At 35.4% G+C, this 17,730-nt stretch overlaps 1 protein-coding gene across 3 annotated transcripts in view; it reads right to left on the bottom strand.

Annotated features, from left to right (window-relative positions):
• KNTC1 (kinetochore associated 1) overlaps positions 1-17,730 on the bottom strand; it is a 42,223-nt gene that overhangs the window by 23,756 nt on the left and 737 nt on the right. For all 3 annotated transcript variants that reach the window (XM_075110685.1, XM_075110684.1, XM_075110686.1), the window contains exons 2-30: positions 17,368-17,505; positions 17,139-17,259; positions 16,639-16,754; positions 16,257-16,329; positions 15,552-15,629; positions 14,998-15,032; positions 14,023-14,133; positions 13,027-13,120; positions 12,630-12,682; positions 12,242-12,354; positions 11,501-11,555; positions 10,761-10,859; positions 9,602-9,645; positions 9,423-9,488; positions 9,249-9,324; positions 8,479-8,604; positions 8,296-8,385; positions 7,677-7,742; positions 7,119-7,180; positions 6,588-6,699; positions 5,697-5,840; positions 5,421-5,477; positions 5,237-5,338; positions 4,028-4,144; positions 3,404-3,547; positions 3,016-3,114; positions 1,899-2,002; positions 1,642-1,747; positions 823-957 (exon numbers count right to left, since the gene is read on the bottom strand). In XM_075110685.1, the coding sequence (XP_074966786.1) occupies positions 823-957; positions 1,642-1,747; positions 1,899-2,002; positions 3,016-3,114; positions 3,404-3,547; positions 4,028-4,144; positions 5,237-5,338; positions 5,421-5,477; positions 5,697-5,840; positions 6,588-6,699; positions 7,119-7,180; positions 7,677-7,742; positions 8,296-8,385; positions 8,479-8,604; positions 9,249-9,324; positions 9,423-9,488; positions 9,602-9,645; positions 10,761-10,859; positions 11,501-11,555; positions 12,242-12,354; positions 12,630-12,682; positions 13,027-13,120; positions 14,023-14,133; positions 14,998-15,032; positions 15,552-15,629; positions 16,257-16,329; positions 16,639-16,754; positions 17,139-17,259; positions 17,368-17,505 (2,736 nt within the window). The remainder of the gene's footprint in view (positions 1-822; positions 958-1,641; positions 1,748-1,898; positions 2,003-3,015; positions 3,115-3,403; positions 3,548-4,027; positions 4,145-5,236; positions 5,339-5,420; positions 5,478-5,696; positions 5,841-6,587; positions 6,700-7,118; positions 7,181-7,676; positions 7,743-8,295; positions 8,386-8,478; positions 8,605-9,248; positions 9,325-9,422; positions 9,489-9,601; positions 9,646-10,760; positions 10,860-11,500; positions 11,556-12,241; positions 12,355-12,629; positions 12,683-13,026; positions 13,121-14,022; positions 14,134-14,997; positions 15,033-15,551; positions 15,630-16,256; positions 16,330-16,638; positions 16,755-17,138; positions 17,260-17,367; positions 17,506-17,730) is intronic.

The following is a 17,730-nucleotide window of genomic DNA, read 5'->3' on the forward strand; positions in this document are numbered from 1 at the left end:
TGCATTTCTGTTCATTGGCAATTATGCAATGTTTTTAAAACAGTATGATTATCAAGAATACCATGTGCTAATAAGGCAGAACAAATGTTAACCTGAGAAATGGTATTTTGCAGAGGAGTTAATTTGATTCCTTTAATCAAAAAGCCTCCTTTTCTTCAGGTCAAAGAGACCCCAGTAGCATAACAAGGCACAAGCACATGGTATAAAGGTAATCACACCCACTATGACGTAGCAAGCAAAGTTAAATGTTTCTAGTTAGGACATCCAATGTAATTTAAAGATAACAGGGTTTTTCTTGCTACACTGGGACTTGAAATTAACTTGGAAGAAAGCTTCATATTAATAAACAGTCAACACCCTGTATCACAAGACAAATGTTCAGGTGCTTTCAGTACTAAAGGGGCAGATCTGCACTCATGTGGGGCATTGTTGCATTAGAAGAAAGTGTTTCTCGGAAGAAAGAATCTTCTTTGTTGTTGTTGGCAAGAAAGCAACTTGCCCCAAAACAACTCTAGCACAAACAGTATGTGAAAATATGTAAAGACTTAATTCCAAACTTGCCTTGTATATTGTGGGTCATTATTTTCATCCTTTTTTGCCACAAATGAAGTATGGCTCATGAAGATTAAAACTCTGATAAAGGTCTCATTTTCAATGTTAAGTATAGGCAATTATGTGTAAAATTAATAGAGCCATTTAAAAAAAAAAAGCGATATGTAAGCCATGTATAAGATTTCAGCAAGTAGTACAACTCGCCCGTTTTGAAACTCAGCTTCAGTGTCTTTAAATTCTGAGATCAACTGACATGAAGTATTTTAATACCCTTTCTTTGTCGATCAGGTCTATCATCCTCAGGATGTAGACTTCCACAGTGGGCAACATATATGCTGCTACAATTTTCAAAGCATCCTCCAAAGAAGTAGGGGTATCTTGTTTAAGAATGTATTTCACTAGCCTCTGTAAGAAAACAGGCATGGACTTTAGTTTCTTGATGTACAGGGTAACAAAGGAAGACATTCATACGCACTGCTTCTGCATTGTAATTGTACAGCTCATACCAAACAAGTTACCTAGAAGTTTAAAACTTTCGTCTAGAGAAAACTTGACTAAAGCATAACTGGGAGAAGACTGGGCTTGGGGAAGAGAATTAACCTAGGAACACTCAAAAAATCAGGGGACTCATCTGGTTCCACAGGATGGCAAGGAACTTTTCCAGAAATACTCATGTTTTCTCCCTAATAAAGGGGAGGTACTTAAAAAAAAAAACAAAAACAAAAATCACCACATATTGTTCACTGTGACCTTAGGAGAAATCAGATCTGAAGTCTTGAGAGGACTTAGCCTTCCATTTTCTTAGTTTCCTCTTTTCTTTCCTGCCCCCCATACACAAAGTACTATATTATCAATGCTGTGCTAATCAGGTTGGGCTAAGCTAATCCGCTAATTCTTGAAAAAAAGAGTGGGCTTTTAGGCAAAAAACGTGTCCCAACAAGACAAGAAAAATGGATATTGGTAACAAGTGGGAACTACCAGTTGCTAAGATTTTTTTAAAAGTCTGGCTTATAATACCCCGTGAAAATACATGCAAGTAAGTGTAGGGATTTTTGTTTAACAGAAATAAGAGTAATGTTGATCACTTACCATTATCATCTGCTTGTCCTTTAGAAGATTAGTATCTCTTATCCCATAGGCTCGCAAAAGCTTCTTCATCTCCATTAGTCGGTAACTTTCCTGCAGTAACTTCACTCTGTGGACAAATTAGACTATTTACTGGCTACCTACAGCAGTGTGATTTAATCATCATATTACATCAGATACACAGTATTCCCCGCCTCCAAACAGAATTCTAATTGAAAGTACACACAAAACCAAGGTATAAACCATGGATGGTGCCTTACTTGACATGATTCATTTCCAAATGCTGTTTTACCAGCTGCTCCACTGCTGCACTCCAGGGTACCATAGCACCGTGCATTATCTGTAGAACTGCATCAAATTTCAGCTATAAAAGGAACATAAAAAGCTTACTTTCCAAAATAAGTTACAAGGTAATCTCTTGAAGTATTGTTCACACGTGATTCATTTAAGCAAGCATTCTCCTTCCTGGCCCAATCTCCACTTGCATAAAGGACATTCATTATAACAATATGATGTGTCAAGTTAGATTAGAAAATGCTTATAGTAATTTACAACACTGTACAGCTTGAGTTTCATACATATTAAAGTTGGTGAGTTTTCCACGTGATGACATCAAAACTCCAATTAAATTCTCAAACAAGGCACCACACAGGGGAAGATTACTAAGAATAAATCGACAGGATACTATTTGTTCCTCCTCATAGCACTTATGTAACAATGTACTCATATGCTTATATAAAATTATGTTTCATTCTGAACTGATGTGTTAGAGCCACTTGATGCCTATTCCGTAAAAGATACTGTCCTGCTTTCGGCTGGGATAGTTAATTTTCTTCATAGTAGCTAGTATGAGGCTATGTTTTGGGTTTGTGCTAAAAAGTTCTGATTATGTGGAGATGTTTTAGTTGTTGCAAAGTAGTGCTTACACTAAAACAAGGACTTTTTCAGCTTCCCAAGCTCTGCCAGGTGTGCAAGAAGCTGGGAGGGGACACAGCTGGGACAGCTGACCCCAGCAGGCCAAAAGGATATTCCACACTGTATGGTGTCATGCTCAGCATGTAGAGCTGGGGGAAGAAGAAGGAAAGGGGGGATGTTTGGAGTGATGGCGTTTGTCTTCCCAAGTAATTGTTACATGTGGTGGAGCCCTGCATTTCTGGAGATGGCTGAGCATCCACCTACCCATGGGAAGGAGTAAATGGATTCCTTGTTTTGCTTTGCTTGTGTGCGCAGCTTTTACTTTACCTATTGAATTATCTTTATCTCAACCCACGAGTCTTCTCACTTTTACTCTTCTGATTCTCTCCCCCATACCACTGGCAGTGAGTGGCTGTGTGGTGCTTGGTTGCTGACTGGGGCTAAACCACAACATATACTTACATCTGTATCAGAGATGCAGCCAATGACAGCTATTGCCTTTGCCTCCCACGCAGTTTCAAATACTGAAGTAGACCGTGTACGACAACGTTCTAGCAAATCCTGTATATTTTGATAAAGATTATTAGGCTATTTGAATTCATAAAAGATAGGACTATATTTAAAAAAATTAAAAGTTTTTTGGACGTTAATGGACAGATTTGGCTATCTTCCCTTACATCTGCTAATACCTTATTGCTGAAATAGTAACTATAAATTAGTTAATTGACAGGAGTAAATTAATCTGAAAGCTGGTCCTAAAGTTCAAGTGTAAATAAAAATGGTCGTCAGATTTGTCTTCTGCTTTCTCGTGTTTAAATAGCTTTCTTCAAAAGGTACAAAATATGGATACCTTTATATACTGTAGAAGTAGTTCATCCTTTTGTAGATTATGTTCACACAGGTAGGGTTTTATAAACTTCTCCAAAATGGATGGGACAAGCTCTGGTGCCAAAATTTTATCAAACATGCGAAACACAATAGTAGTTGCATTTTCCTGGGCAGCAAGTAGGACAACACCATGTTAGAACATCATACATGTTAGTACATGATCCTTTTACATCTCTAATAAATAATTCAATGTCCAGTGTCCATTGAAATCAATTGAATGATTTCAAGAACTAGCATCCCTCTTTAGCTCAAATAAAAGCCTTCATTTACAAAGCCCCTTATTGTTCAGTTTTAGTTCTAATTTCTCTGTTGCTAATGCTTGCTCCACAATCTGTAATGAACTGCAAATCATGGAGTTTAAGCCATACCTTCTCATAGTATCTTGTCACATAAATTTACACCCACAGTTGAAACAAAATTTATAACAAACACAACTTATCAAATAGTCTTAGCACCTTATGAACACAAGTTTAACCAACAATCCATCAGGATTCTTCTTTTGTCTGACTTTAAATCACATGCTACAAGATTTTTCTCCTCAGAATGATCCACTTAAAAGCACTTTTTGAAGTAGCTGCAGAATTACCTTCTCAAAATCACAGAGTGCCATCTTGCAGTTGTATTTTCTGTACAGGTTTATCAGTTCTTGTAAATTATTTACCAGCTTCTTTAACCTATGTACCTCTTCACAGTCACCACATCTCTGAAACAGTGTTTAGAAGTGAAACATTAGAAGACTTGCTACAATCTTCAAGACCATTAAAGGGCTCTCATAAACATGAAGAAAACACATTATCCTCCATGTCTCTGGTCTAAGACAAAGGTAGTTGACTCAAGACAGCAAGGAAGATTCTGGTAAGGTATTAGGAAGAGACTTTTTCTAAATATAAAGACAGCAAGATGCACTAGTACAGCCTGCACAGGGAAGAGGGATGAGCATTTCATTCACTGAAAGTCTTAAGGACAGGTAAGACAAACGGCTAGGAACAATCTACCTACAGCTGACATTTTCTTTGGGGTTGGAAGAAACCTCACAAACAATTTTTGTTGCCTTGCAGTCTTGAAGATTTTATGATTACAGGCTGAACTGTTACCTTTACACAGCATACAACAAAGAAAATCAAGTACATGTTTTAAGTGGGACTTAGAGTCAATCTATTTCTTTCCATTATGGGCTTCAAATGTTGGGTTCAGAAGTTCAGGACAGCAGATCTAACACAGAATGTCAATGTTTCCAATTTTTAAAATACACAGCTCGTTAGCTTTAAGCTTTATCTTTCTCCACTTTCATACTACCACTTTTACAGATGCTAGTATACCTAGGATATATAACATACATAATTTGTGTTTGCACAAATTCAGTATTCATAACCTTACAGCTAGCTGATTTTTAATACCTGTTTTCTCCAGGCCGTAACACATGGTTCATTACAATTAATTTCCAAAAATTTTGACAGATGAGATGTTTAAGTTCATAAGGAGTATCGTTACTGAAATTTAAGTGTTTTGTAGTATTCAGGCTTATTTGTGTACTACAGAATATTCAAAAGGATTATTCATATTTAGACTATGAATACATTTGTTAAAGGGTATTAATGTTGCACTGACACTTTTTTTCCCCCATCTTTAAACCCAAGAAGATTGAAACTTAGTTCCTTCCTTTCATGGAATTAATCTTCAATCAATCTTCACAAAATCATTAGTGACCTAATTATTATCCATTTCCAACTCTAGCACAGAGTATACGGTCTGAAATCTCGTAATAGTAAATGCTTACATTTGCTACATTTCTTACCAAAGGAATCCACTGGCCAAAAGCTGTCAGTCCCATTTCACCTTGATTTTTACTTGTAAAAAAAACCTCTGCCATTTGGAGCCCATTTTCTGGCCAATTTGCCTGTCCAAAATAATTGCTGTTAGCAAGCTATATTATACATACAGAAATATAAGACAAGCAAAGGTTTTGCAGTATGACTTACTTTATCAGTTAGTTCAAGGTTTCGAGCACCTTGTTCCAGCCATTTTGCTAACATTTTCTAACAACAACAACAACAAAAGTATGTTATCGATCACAGCAAAACTTGCCATTAGAAATTTGTATTAAAAGAAGTAATTTAAAATATAAACTGTAAAGAATTATTTTTAAAGACAGAGGAACAAGGTTCTAATATTAAAAAATAAATGTCTGTAGGTCTCACTATAAAATTTTCTTAGCCCGAGAAAATTACATTTTGCATTTATTAAGTCAGTCTTACCTGTCCCTTTGGCACAACTCTTCTTATGAAAGGGATCACAACATTTTTAAGCCACAAACATAGTTCTTTCAAAGGAACAGCAAAATGGATGGCATTAAGCAAATTCTCCAGCATTTTCTTATCAAAACCTCTTTCAAAATCTGCCTAAAATATTAAAACAGAACAAATACAGATATATGGAGTATATGCTTATCTGATACTTCATAAAGCTGTTTCACTAACAGGAGGAAACAATAGATTTCACAAATACAAAGAGAAAATCTCAGTAATCATAGACAGGAATTTAAAAAAAAAAAAAAAAAGCCCTGTTCAGAAAAACTAGAGCTTGGTCTTCTTAAACAAGACCTAATTGAAGCAATTCCTTTGCAAATTACACTGACAGAATCATGTCCTATTACTTTAGGTCTTGCTCTATAGTTCTGTCTTGTTAAGAAAACAACCAACATGGACCTGAAAGCATATAACAGCCCATAGCCACTATTATGAATGTGTCATTCAGAGTGAGGAGCCTATGTGATTATTTTTAAATTATTTTAAGGTAGCCAGCAAATGTCCACTTAAAAATTCTGAGAGCCATGCCTGCAAGAAAGTGAATGGAGGATTACAATCACCACAGAATAAATCAAGGAATTTTTGTCCTTCAGACCTAGAAGTATGCATTCTGCCATCAGAAATATCAGTTTATTCTTAAATCAATAAGAAGTTCAGCATTCTAAGGAGCTAGGTGAACAGGTAATTATTGTGATAATACATGTGATTCTGCCATAGAACTTTGCTTCTTTGAAGAGCTGTTTCATAACTGCATCTGTCTGATTCTGTTAAATAAGACTGGAAAATTTAAGAGACACAACATCCTCCATAAATACCAAAGAGAGGTCTATGCCATCTCACCTGATGCCTAAGCCAGAGGTACTGTGCACAAGATAAATTTCCTTCTTCTAGCTGAAAAAGGATATTCTTGAAAATGTCTTCATTATTCATGAAATCTGTCCAAGCAATACCACTAGAAGTGAGAGGAGGAAAAGAAACTGTAATTGATATATGTCAATATTAAAGGACTTGCAGGGGGAGAACCTCAAACCTTCTCTAGCTAGTACTATATGCTGTAAGAGACAACAATAGTGTTAGATTGTGTGTGCATAAAAACCACACCCCCTCCTATATATGTTAAATAAGTAAAAAAAAAAATCTATACAGGATAGTGCACATGCAACAGATAACATATGTTGTTTTCAACATATAGGATGACTCTACTTCTCTGCATTCTCCCTTCTCCACAGTAGAGGATGGGAAAATTCAGGAAGAGAAGGAAAGGTTTAAAGTTTAATGAACTCAAAACAAACAAACAAATATCTTAATTTCAGTGTCATATACTTAACCATTAAATTTACTTTAACTCTTAACAAACAAACAGAAACAAACCTGAATTTCTCTAGTCCAAAAGCTCCATAAAAAGTGGTAAGCCTTGCCTGAGCTCTCAATACCTAAATGCAGGCAAGAGATTTAAGGTCAATATCTGGCTTACAAAATAGTGATATTACATGGTTAGAATAACCATCACAAAGAGGAAGAATGGAAGAAAATAAAGATTTTTTTTTTCCAAGAATTTCAGTTAATGACATATGTAATTTTGTTTAATAAAGCATTAATCCAAAGTTTCAATTGCATAAACACTTTACACGGATTCTCCTTGAAGGCAGATGAGGCCTGTCCAGTACACAATAGGACTAAATAAGAAACAAAAATATCTAAAAGCACTTAAGAAAGCTTCTTCCTTCAATTTCTAGAGCATCTGAAAATGAATCTTTCTATGACTGAAATAATTGTTTATTTCTGAAACATCTCATTACTGTGGTTCTCTTTCATACTATAAAATACAATCTTCTTCAGACTTTTAAAAATTTCAACTGTAGCACAGTTTTTAAAACTCCACATCATACTTATCATATGCTACTGCAGAGCCAAGAAGTTTGTTCTCACCTCAGTTACGGGTACCAGAGCCCCATCAGATGATGGAGCAGTGGTTCTATTGTCTTCCTTCAAAATCTGAAACAAATATATGAAATGGTTTGGCTCACAACTCAGTACATGCAGAACATGCCAGACAGTACTATGAATTTAATAAAGACATGAACAAAAACTTAGTACCCTCTAAAGACAGGAGTCTTTGTTTTACAATATTAGACCCTGGATTTCTACACGTATGCATGATCAAACAGATAATATACATATCTCCAATTCTGTTTGAAAGGGCAGGAAAGACTAAAATAATGAAGACAAAAAAGTGATGTATTTTGAGCTTTAGTCCTGAAATGAATAGTTAAAAGGTACTTAAAAAACTATTGCTCAAAACTAAAACCTGATCTCTGATGCTCTGATGTGAAAATAAAACTGTAAGCTCTTTTTTGCCCTTAAGCAATAGCATGAACAAGGTTGGAAAAAGCCTTCCTGCTTCTTCATGTTTGGCAACATACAATTTATAATGCACTTACTTTTTGAAAGACTCCAACTGGTTTGAAGATTGCCCCTCCCCAGTTGTACAGAAACAGGTAATAGGAATGGATGAGTATAAGCAATTTAAAGAAATAAAACCCCTTACTCTGACTTTAGCGTAGTTCAACATTTCTTGAGTGGTTTCATACAGCGGCCATGGAGCATTTATGCAGTAATCCACAACAAATTGGCTATCCTGTTTGCATAAGGAAACAACTGAAATGAATTCCAAGCTCCTTTATAATTTGAATTACTTTATTAGAGAAAGAGGGTAGAAATAAAAACATACCTGAATTTTTTGCAAATTTTCTTTGGCTTCATTCACAAGATCCAGCCAGACTTCATGACCATAACTCCCAACAGAAGCTGAAGCTAGTTTCTCTAAAATAGTGTTTGCTTTCACTTTGTATACAAGCTGTTTAAAAAAAAACAGTTTTCAGTTTGATGCAATTAAGTTTTAGGCAGACAGTCTTCAGCTGAAAACTCTACGCTTTATCTCAAAAACATTGTGAATGAAAGTGTGTCCATGTACATTGGGTGCTTTCATTACAGAAATGGATTACCAATTCGTCTCTTATCAATTGTGGTATCTTTTTATCTCACTGGTTAAGCCTGTTTTTTATTAAAAAAACCAAACCAAAACAAAAAGCAGAGGGAACACTGAAATTGCATTATTTGAATGAATCAGTTAATGAAGCCAAATTATGTGTTATTAAAATGCATGTGAAAATTCTTTTTAGCAACACGGTTTCCTGCTACTTAGAGGGATCATTGTCCCTTCTCCTGGTCCAGCAGTGCTTACTTTGATCAGAAGATGTTCTTGTGCACCACTTTTCATTGCAAGGTTTGTTAGTTACTGTAAATAAAAACATAGTTCACCATGTAGTCATCTGATCTTGAATTGGCTTTCAAGTATAGCGAGTTGCTTTGTAAGGTAACATTCCACTATATTTGTAATACTTTTAGTACTTTCTGTTGGACTATAGGGCAAGAACCTTATTTATAAGTTGCATATATTAATTAATCTCCAAATGTATTTATAAAGCACGGACAACTTACCTCAACATCTAGCCCAAACTGAATAGCAAAATTCTCTGCTTCACTGAATTTGTGTTTATGAAGTAAGCGACTTAGTCTAGGGGTGAAATAAGTACAGTGTACTACTTCAATATAAGTGCCAAACCACAGGTGAAAAAAAAAAATAATAAAATAGTGTTTCACAGAAACCAGTACCTATTTTCCGGCAAGGCTTCAGTTAAACTTCTCATCACAACAATAGAAACTGGGCCTTCAGAGGGTCTGAGGATGAGAGGGAACTATGTGAGTTTCTCAACTGTGAAACAACTATATGTAGAAGTAATCTGCCATTTTTGTATAATGATGATCTAGTAAGAAACAAAACATTGTCTTACATCTGATGTTTTTCATGAATTCCCTCCAAGAAGTATATTGTATCCTGCAGCATGCAATAATAGAAATCATTAGGTGGTAAGGGCAATCAGTCATAAGGAAAGCCGTCAGAAAGCACAGCTGTAAGGCATTAAGTGTTTCTTAACCTAGAAACAAACTACTGCTTTTCTCTCAGATAACTTAGTTGGGTTTTCAAAATGCTTATTACGTTATTTCCTGTATAGTTTCCACTATCTAAAATTTCTGAGGGCCTTAACTGGACATTTCAGGCAGAAACCACCCTGCTGTACCAGTTCAATTACCATAAGTACAATCCTCCACATGAGTGAATCATCTCAAAATTACACTCTTTCATTTTGTCCAAGCCATAAGCAGGTCACACTGTATGCATCTTCACATCTCTTAGAATCTGACCTCTGCTACATTCCACAAAGGCAATATATGCCTTGGCATTTCCCACCTTGACTTTATCATCTCAGATCAAAGAAAAGGGATATTTTAGCCATTATTTTCTCCACTATGTAGCTGCATATATAATCTTTTCTGCCAAGTGCTTCATACAAGGCAAGGAATTTAATCAGCTTTCCATTTTATTGCATATCAGATCCAGATCTTACTACATTCACTTTCACGATTCCAATGAAGAGCCACTGCTTAGGCTTCTGACTTGGTATCCTGTCACATACCCACTCCACTTCACCAGTCTTTACAACATTCCTAATTTGTAAAGTTCTCGCTGTCCTTTTTGACTTTCTTTTGTTAAAGTCTTTATAAGGAAGCAGCTTAAACAGTAAAAGAAGTAGCTCTCTCATCTCAACTTAAATAAATCCCAAATAAATCCCAAGCATTTTTCTATGCTAAGAGAACTTAAAACTTCATACAGCTTTTAGCTATAACAGCAGCAAGAACAACTGGCAGTAGTATTAAACATCGCAGTAGACCTGGGCCTAGAATTAAACTGTTCAGTTTGCTATATATTGTACCTTTTTTCTCCATCCTTTGGGGACGTAATCTGATCTTTCTTTGTACAGTTCCTGCACAGTTTCTATCACAAATTGGTTCTAATCTAAAAAGAATATCACAGTACCCTCTTTACTAACTATACCTATTAAGACAACTATATTTCTTCCAAGAAAAACAACAAAAATAATCTCAACCTACTGTGCCAATCCCACTTTGAACAAGCGAAGAAACAATAGATACTTCCAAAGAATAGAGCTGCTGCATAGTAGGCAATGCAAAAACCATTAGACTTCTCATCTATAAAAAAATGGTGAAAAACAAACAAACAAGTCAGATTTTTTTTTTTCCTCATACACTGGTTACAGAGTGATGTTTGCAGAATAATTTCTGGATTCTTACGGAGCTAGATGGAAGACACTATTTTTGTAAGTTTTTATAAAAAAAGCAGATCTCTACAGTTTGAGAAAGTTTAATGACGTTTTAGATGTTGCCTCTCTATATATAGGCCTATCATATATAATTAGGCAGGTTTCATTTAAAAAATTGTATAATGCTCCTCCTGGCATTCTATTTCAGCTAACTCCACAGACTGTACGTGGAGCAGACACTGCTCTAAAGAGTCTGTGAGGGTATCTAAGACAATAGTAAATTTTGCTGCTCTCCCCTATCTGCCTACCATTTAAAAAAGAAAACAAACCCCAAACAATCCATAAAAACCCAAACAGCAGGGCAGCTTGCCCTGGTCACTATGGTAAGAAATAGTCCCTCACTTGCTATATCCTAATATATAGATGGTCACATTTCAGTTTTGACTTTGAGCTCCTGAGAATTCTGTCTGCTGCAAATATTTAGCCATCTCCTTTTCTTCCTCCCCCCCTCTTCTTCTGTAAGTGACTGCATAACAATTGAGGAACTGAACACAGATAAAGAGATTATACCTGTTTGTTATCCGGTGTTGTCATGACTATCAGTTTAACATCGGCAAGTCCTTGCCTACAGAACAAGAAAAAAGAAAGCAAAATGTACTCTTATAAATCTTATGTTAAAACTGTGAAACAGTCTTGCTTATGAGTTTTAGAAAATTTAGTTTTCCATGGAAACTGGTACATTTTAAAACGGTATAGTGCTCCCAAAAATAACAGTGTTTTAGTATGTAGAGGACATATATTTAACTTCTGACATTTTTAAGCTTTTCAAATGGATCTGATTCTTTTTTTAAAAAAAACTTGGACAGAGCAACGGAAAGAGCCAACAGTCTTGTCTTCTAATCTTAATTGCCATTAATGCCTTTTGTATTTTAACCTATAAACGCACCTCTAGATTTTGCCTTCTCCATCTGCAGAATGAAGATCTTACTACTTATCTATCCAAAAGACAAACTAGCTTTTTTATAACATCAGACTTGTAAGACACATTTTACACATTATTTTAGACAAGCATTTCCTAAATGATACAGGTTACATGAAATATTCCTTAGCAGTAACAACAGATAAACCAACGTAAAGCAGAAAGCACCAAGGTTTTCTTTTCTACAACACAGAGCTAAGGATATCTACATTCCAATTATCTTTGCCCTACTGACTAGAAAGATCTCAAAAGATTTCTAAAAATTAATTGCCACAGAAAGTCAAGTGGCAACTCTTCGTTTTTCAGAATTGCTGCTGTAACACTTTACTTACCATATAACTGGGGAAGAATCTGACTCTGTACTTAGAAGGAATTCTTCAATACTTATTAAAGGCCAATCCCAAATTAGAGTAAGGGAATAAACATCCCACATGCTTAAGACATTCTAGATTAAAAAAAAAAAAATCAGAGATGGATTTCACATTTTCTTCATAGAAGACATTTTTTCTTTTTTAAGCAGAATATTAACACATCCCATGGCTTAAATCATGACTAGGAGAAAAAAAAAACCAACCTAAAACAGTAAGATCAAGGTCCTCTGTAAATATAAGCATCTTTATTTTATAGAAACATATTTTAAAGCTATTACTTTAAAAATATTTTTATAAGCTGGCTCAAGAACATTGTAAAACAAAGACTAAACCAAATCTTTACACATACCTCTGTATCTAAAACAAACAGCAGATTGTCAAGAACTTGAAGTTTTGCTGCATCTAAAAAATATCCATAGTCACACAAATGTATTATTTTTCCTGAGAAATGTATTTGAAGCAAAAATATTAAAATGTAGAACAAAGCATTGGAAGCCTACAGATGTTTAATCTCATGAAACCCCTAGGACTGTGAAAAGTTTAGTTTAAACAGAATTGTGATTTATGTATCTAAGTTACCTCAACAATTTTGAGGCATACATTTTGGCTGTACCTTTACAAGAAGTGTTCCATTTGATATATGTGTGTTTACTAAAAACAATGAAATAATTGAAAATGTCTTAGTGTCTTCTGCAATTAAATATGAATTCTACACTTGTCTATAAAAAGAAAAACCTCCTCTTTACCTTTGATCAGACTTGAATCAGCAAAACTTCGAAGAAACACCAGGTTATTGGTAGTGTCTGCCTCCCATGTGGAGAGTACATAATCACCCTTACCCTGTTAGTAAAGGTGAAGGAAAATGGGTTTATACATTAGAAATTTGGCCATTCAGAGGTGTGCTTCTACAACTGGTCTTTAACTTGGAAAGCTACAAAACAAACTTAAACTTTATTTCTGGTGAATATTGATGTTCAGAAAATTTTATTTATTTATTCATTTACTTATAATTTAGCCTTTTTTCCTTTCTCCTTTAAAGACTGGCCTTTACTACAGTAATTTTTGCTAGTCAGCAACCCCAAATGTTTTTGGCTCTTCTAAAAACATCCATACTTCAAAACATCCACTTTCCATTCCAATGAAACATAAAACCTGAATGAAACATACACTGAACCTACTGAGAAAAATTGCATTGATTTCAACAGGCTTCAGTCAATGAACTCAGAGAACAAACTTGTTTCTAGTCCAAACTAACATTTCAAAATATGTCTGTATTTTTATTTTTTTATCAGTTCCTGTACTTAATCCATGCTTAAGGGCTTTGTTCAATTGGGACCTTGATGGTTACTTTGGCAAGGGCTTGCTGAATGTGATCCTGATTGGAAGACTCTTGCCAACTTGGGCTTTGTCTCCAAGCTCAAGGACAAGACTATAAATAGACTAGCCGGTACAGGCTAGGAACGACAGTGCCATGCAACCAGGTGAAAGTGGTTTTCCCCATCCATCATAACAGAGCAAATTTTGAAGTGACAACAGTTATTTCCTTACAAGAAAAACTATGGACAGACTGCACAACTGATAACCTTTAAATTTACAGTGAAAGAAATTAAAGAAAAAAAGTCTTAGTTCAAAACATGTATTATCCACTTTTTCAACCAGCTGGAGAAAAATTTTGTTGCAGATGAAAAAAATATCATCACTGATCACACAGAAATTGTTATGAGCATATTCTTAGTACTTACCCCAATTATCAAATGGATTTTGTTCACTGAGTTACTTATCACAAAATTCTGACAGCCAAGGCTATGATACTCTTCTGTGGAAATGAAAGCTGTCTTTATCTGTCCTTGTAACTTGTGGAGTGGAAGATGAAGGGAAAGCAAACAAAAGGGGAAGAAAAAAAAGTTGTTTATACAATTAGGAGATAAAACCAAGGTTTATCTGTGCACTTCTCCTTGTACAGAAAAAGTAATAATCATAGAAACACAGAATCATAGAATGTCCTGAGCTGGAAGGGACCCACAAGGATCATCAAGTCCAATTCCTGTCCCTACACAGGACAATGCCAAAATTCATACCGTGTCTCTGAGGGCCTTGTCCAAGTGCTTCTTGGATATCGCCAGGCTGGTGCCGTGATGCCTCCCTGGGGAGCCTGTTCCAGGGCTCCACCACCCTCTGGGGGAAGAACCTTTTCCTAACACCCAACCTAACCCTCCCCTGGCACATCTCCCTGCCATCCCCTCGGGTCCTGGCTTTGGTCACCAGAGAGAAGAGACCAGCCCTGCCCCTCCTCCTCCCCTTGTGAGGAAGCTGCAGACCGCAATGAGGGCTGCCCTCAGCCTTCTCTGCTCCAGGCTGAATAAACTAAGTGACTTCAGCTGCTCCTCACGTGGTTTCTCCTCTAAACCCTTCACCAACTTTGTGGCCCTCCTCTGGACACTGTCTAGTAGCTTTATATCCTTAATGTACTGTGGTGCCCAAAACTGCACACATTACTCAAGGTGAGGCTGCACCAGCGCAGAGGAGAGCAGGACAATCACCTCCCTTGACCGGCTGCAATGCAGTGCTCGATACACTTACCTAAGACACGCTTGGCCCTCTTGGCTCATGACTGAGCTCATCTCAATTATGAGTTGTAATAATAAACTGGTAAATAGTCAATAAAATGTACAAAGCAAAGTTTTGTTACACATTACAAGTTAGTGGGTATTTCTTACTGTCTTTGCTGTAATCATATCCATCTTGTCAATTGCTGCATTAAAAAAAAAATAAAATCAGTTAAATAAACTTTTTAAAAATTGAAAAAAGCCATTAAACGTCACATAGGATAGCTTAATCCTAACCTGACTATGCTGAAAAACACTTTAGCCAGGATCTTTGACAGGGTTTATTTCTACTTATCACAGTACTGAGTTACAGAAAATTAACTAATAGCTATATTTGTACAGCATTAAAAGTGTATATTATTCCCAATATTCTGCAGTACAGTTAAGACTGATTACAGCTTAAAATCCTGCTTCTGTAGTATCCACTACTCTCTCTAAAGCAGTGCATCTGATAAACATAAAGTAAAGGAATTATTGGAAGAACATACACACAAAAAAATTTATTACTAGTTGAATATTGTTTTCCCTTTAGAAACAAACTAAGATTAAATAGAAAATCCCAACTCCATATCTTATTCACATTAGAAAGATGCATGGAAAAGCTTTTTTAATACAGCTCTTCCTGTTTAAATGGAAACCCATTTTGGGTTTGTAGATCATCCTACCTCCCTGTGTTTTAGCAAGTGGGAGACACATAATGCAGAAGAATCCATTGCTTGTGAGAATGAACATATGATAAACACCTAAAAAAAAATGCAATACAAATACTTCAAGCTTAAATATTCAATAACTGTAAAGAGACTACTTATGAATAGGACAGTGAAATAACTGACAAAAAAATATCTGACCAATAGATTAGACTGTTTTTAAACAAAATTTTGTCGCCTTCAATGAAGAGTAGAATAAGTTTGTATGTCTTAGAGTTTTGTTTGAAATTATGATTTTTGTATGCGCACATCAGACTGCAAATTCTGTTTTCATGACAAAACTACATTTAAATACTTTATATTGTGACAGAATAAGAGTGGGAGCTTATAGAAGAACAGGAACTACTAAAATCTGAAGTCTGATAGAAGAAAGAGAGAAGGGATCCTTCCTTTCTGAGCATTTTCATATGTTTAGGACAGTCTCAAAAGAAAAAGGTCTTGAAGGTCTTGAATTCTGAATACTTGCTATTGTTTTCTATGACATTCATAAAATAATTAACGAGCTAAATATTTTCACAGGAAAGCATTAAGAAAAGTGCATTTGATGTGTACAATGCAAAGTAAAGCTGTATCTGATTATTTATTTTGTAGTCTCTTTCCCTGAGAAATATTACAGGGGAACAAAATCACAAAAATCAAAGAGGGGGGAAATAAAATTCTTACCTGCATCTGAATTATCTTTTTCAATGAAGAGATTTAAGTAAGTCTTTTCACTTGAAGATTTTTCAACCAAAATCTAAAATAGAATCAACATAAAGACTATTAGATTATTATATTTTTTTCAAATTGGAAATACTGATCATCAGTTCAAATTTGAACTTTAGTCTTTCATGAAGAACTGGTTCTTGTTCATACATGCCAGTATTCATTGCTTATTCATTACTTTTGGGAACAAAAGTGTCCCTTTAATCTGTTTGTTCAAACTAGATGATGTGTTCATATCATAAGATTGTTTATATTTTGGTATTTGCAAGAAAGAAAAAAACTCAAGAAATTCTGAGAACAAAAGTTTTTCAGCAAAATTAGAATAGAAAAATTACTGTACCTTGGTTAGCAAGGTTTGTTTGGATGGTATGTGAATAAGATGGAAATTGCCACTTCTCTCACCAACCACAAGAAACTGTTTTTCTTGACACATACCAACTACATCCACATTAGTATCTGAAAAGTGCCATGCCAAAATGACAAATATTTAGTTTTTATTAATAGACATTCATATTTGAAATCCATGAATTTGACAACATAGTGTTTATTTTGATTAAAACAAAGTACAGGAAAGGGTATACAGGGAGTGGGTTTGGCATCCATTACTCCCATTTCAGTGAAAAGTTAGTGAACATTCTAATTAAATTGTACAGAAATACTTAGTTAATTGTATACTGAATCAGCAATCACTATTTATTCCTTAGATATTCATTATAATACCTCCTTTTACAGACTAGTTACATACACAAGATACTGGCTGTATTTCCCTACAAAAACCTAACATGTATCTTTCAAAAGCCAGTTTTAACTTCCAGTGGAATTCCAAAGGAATGAACTTACCAAACTGAACGTGCATCTGCAGAGACTGCCCAGTACTGTCAAGAAGTGCCACAGATCTGTCAACAACAATAATACTGCCATCCTTTGAGTTGCATGCATACAACTGCGGATTAACAGAGACCTAAGAAGAAAAACGTCATTATATATAACTGAAACACTTTAAAAAATATGACAAAGAAGCTCTGATAATTATTAAGGAAAAGAAAAACACAGCTTTGTCAAATGGTACCTTTTCTGAAGATGTGATTTGAAGTAGCGTATCCACTTGATACAATGCAGTTCCACATTCACGTCCCAAACCTACCGGGAGCCGCTCGCTCCCTGTGTCATCATTGGCAAGAAGCTCAATATCATTCCACATGTTTACCTAAGATAAACATTTAATGAACATGCTATAAAGCAGAGACGTTTAAAAAAAGTTATATGACCACACACAAATTATTGATTTTATTATTCTATTGTGATTCTGCTTCTAGGAGGAAGGGTAATACAACGAGCCTCCTAAAGGCAAATTGCGCGTTTAGAAAAGACAAAGTTGCAAGAGCAATGTGGCTCCCAACTGATGTCGCCAGCGGGCCCGACAGAACTCAGC

This window comes from Phalacrocorax aristotelis, chromosome 15, assembly GCF_949628215.1.
Source record: "Phalacrocorax aristotelis chromosome 15, bGulAri2.1, whole genome shotgun sequence".
In the NCBI taxonomy this organism is placed as follows: domain Eukaryota; kingdom Metazoa; phylum Chordata; class Aves; order Suliformes; family Phalacrocoracidae; genus Phalacrocorax; species Phalacrocorax aristotelis.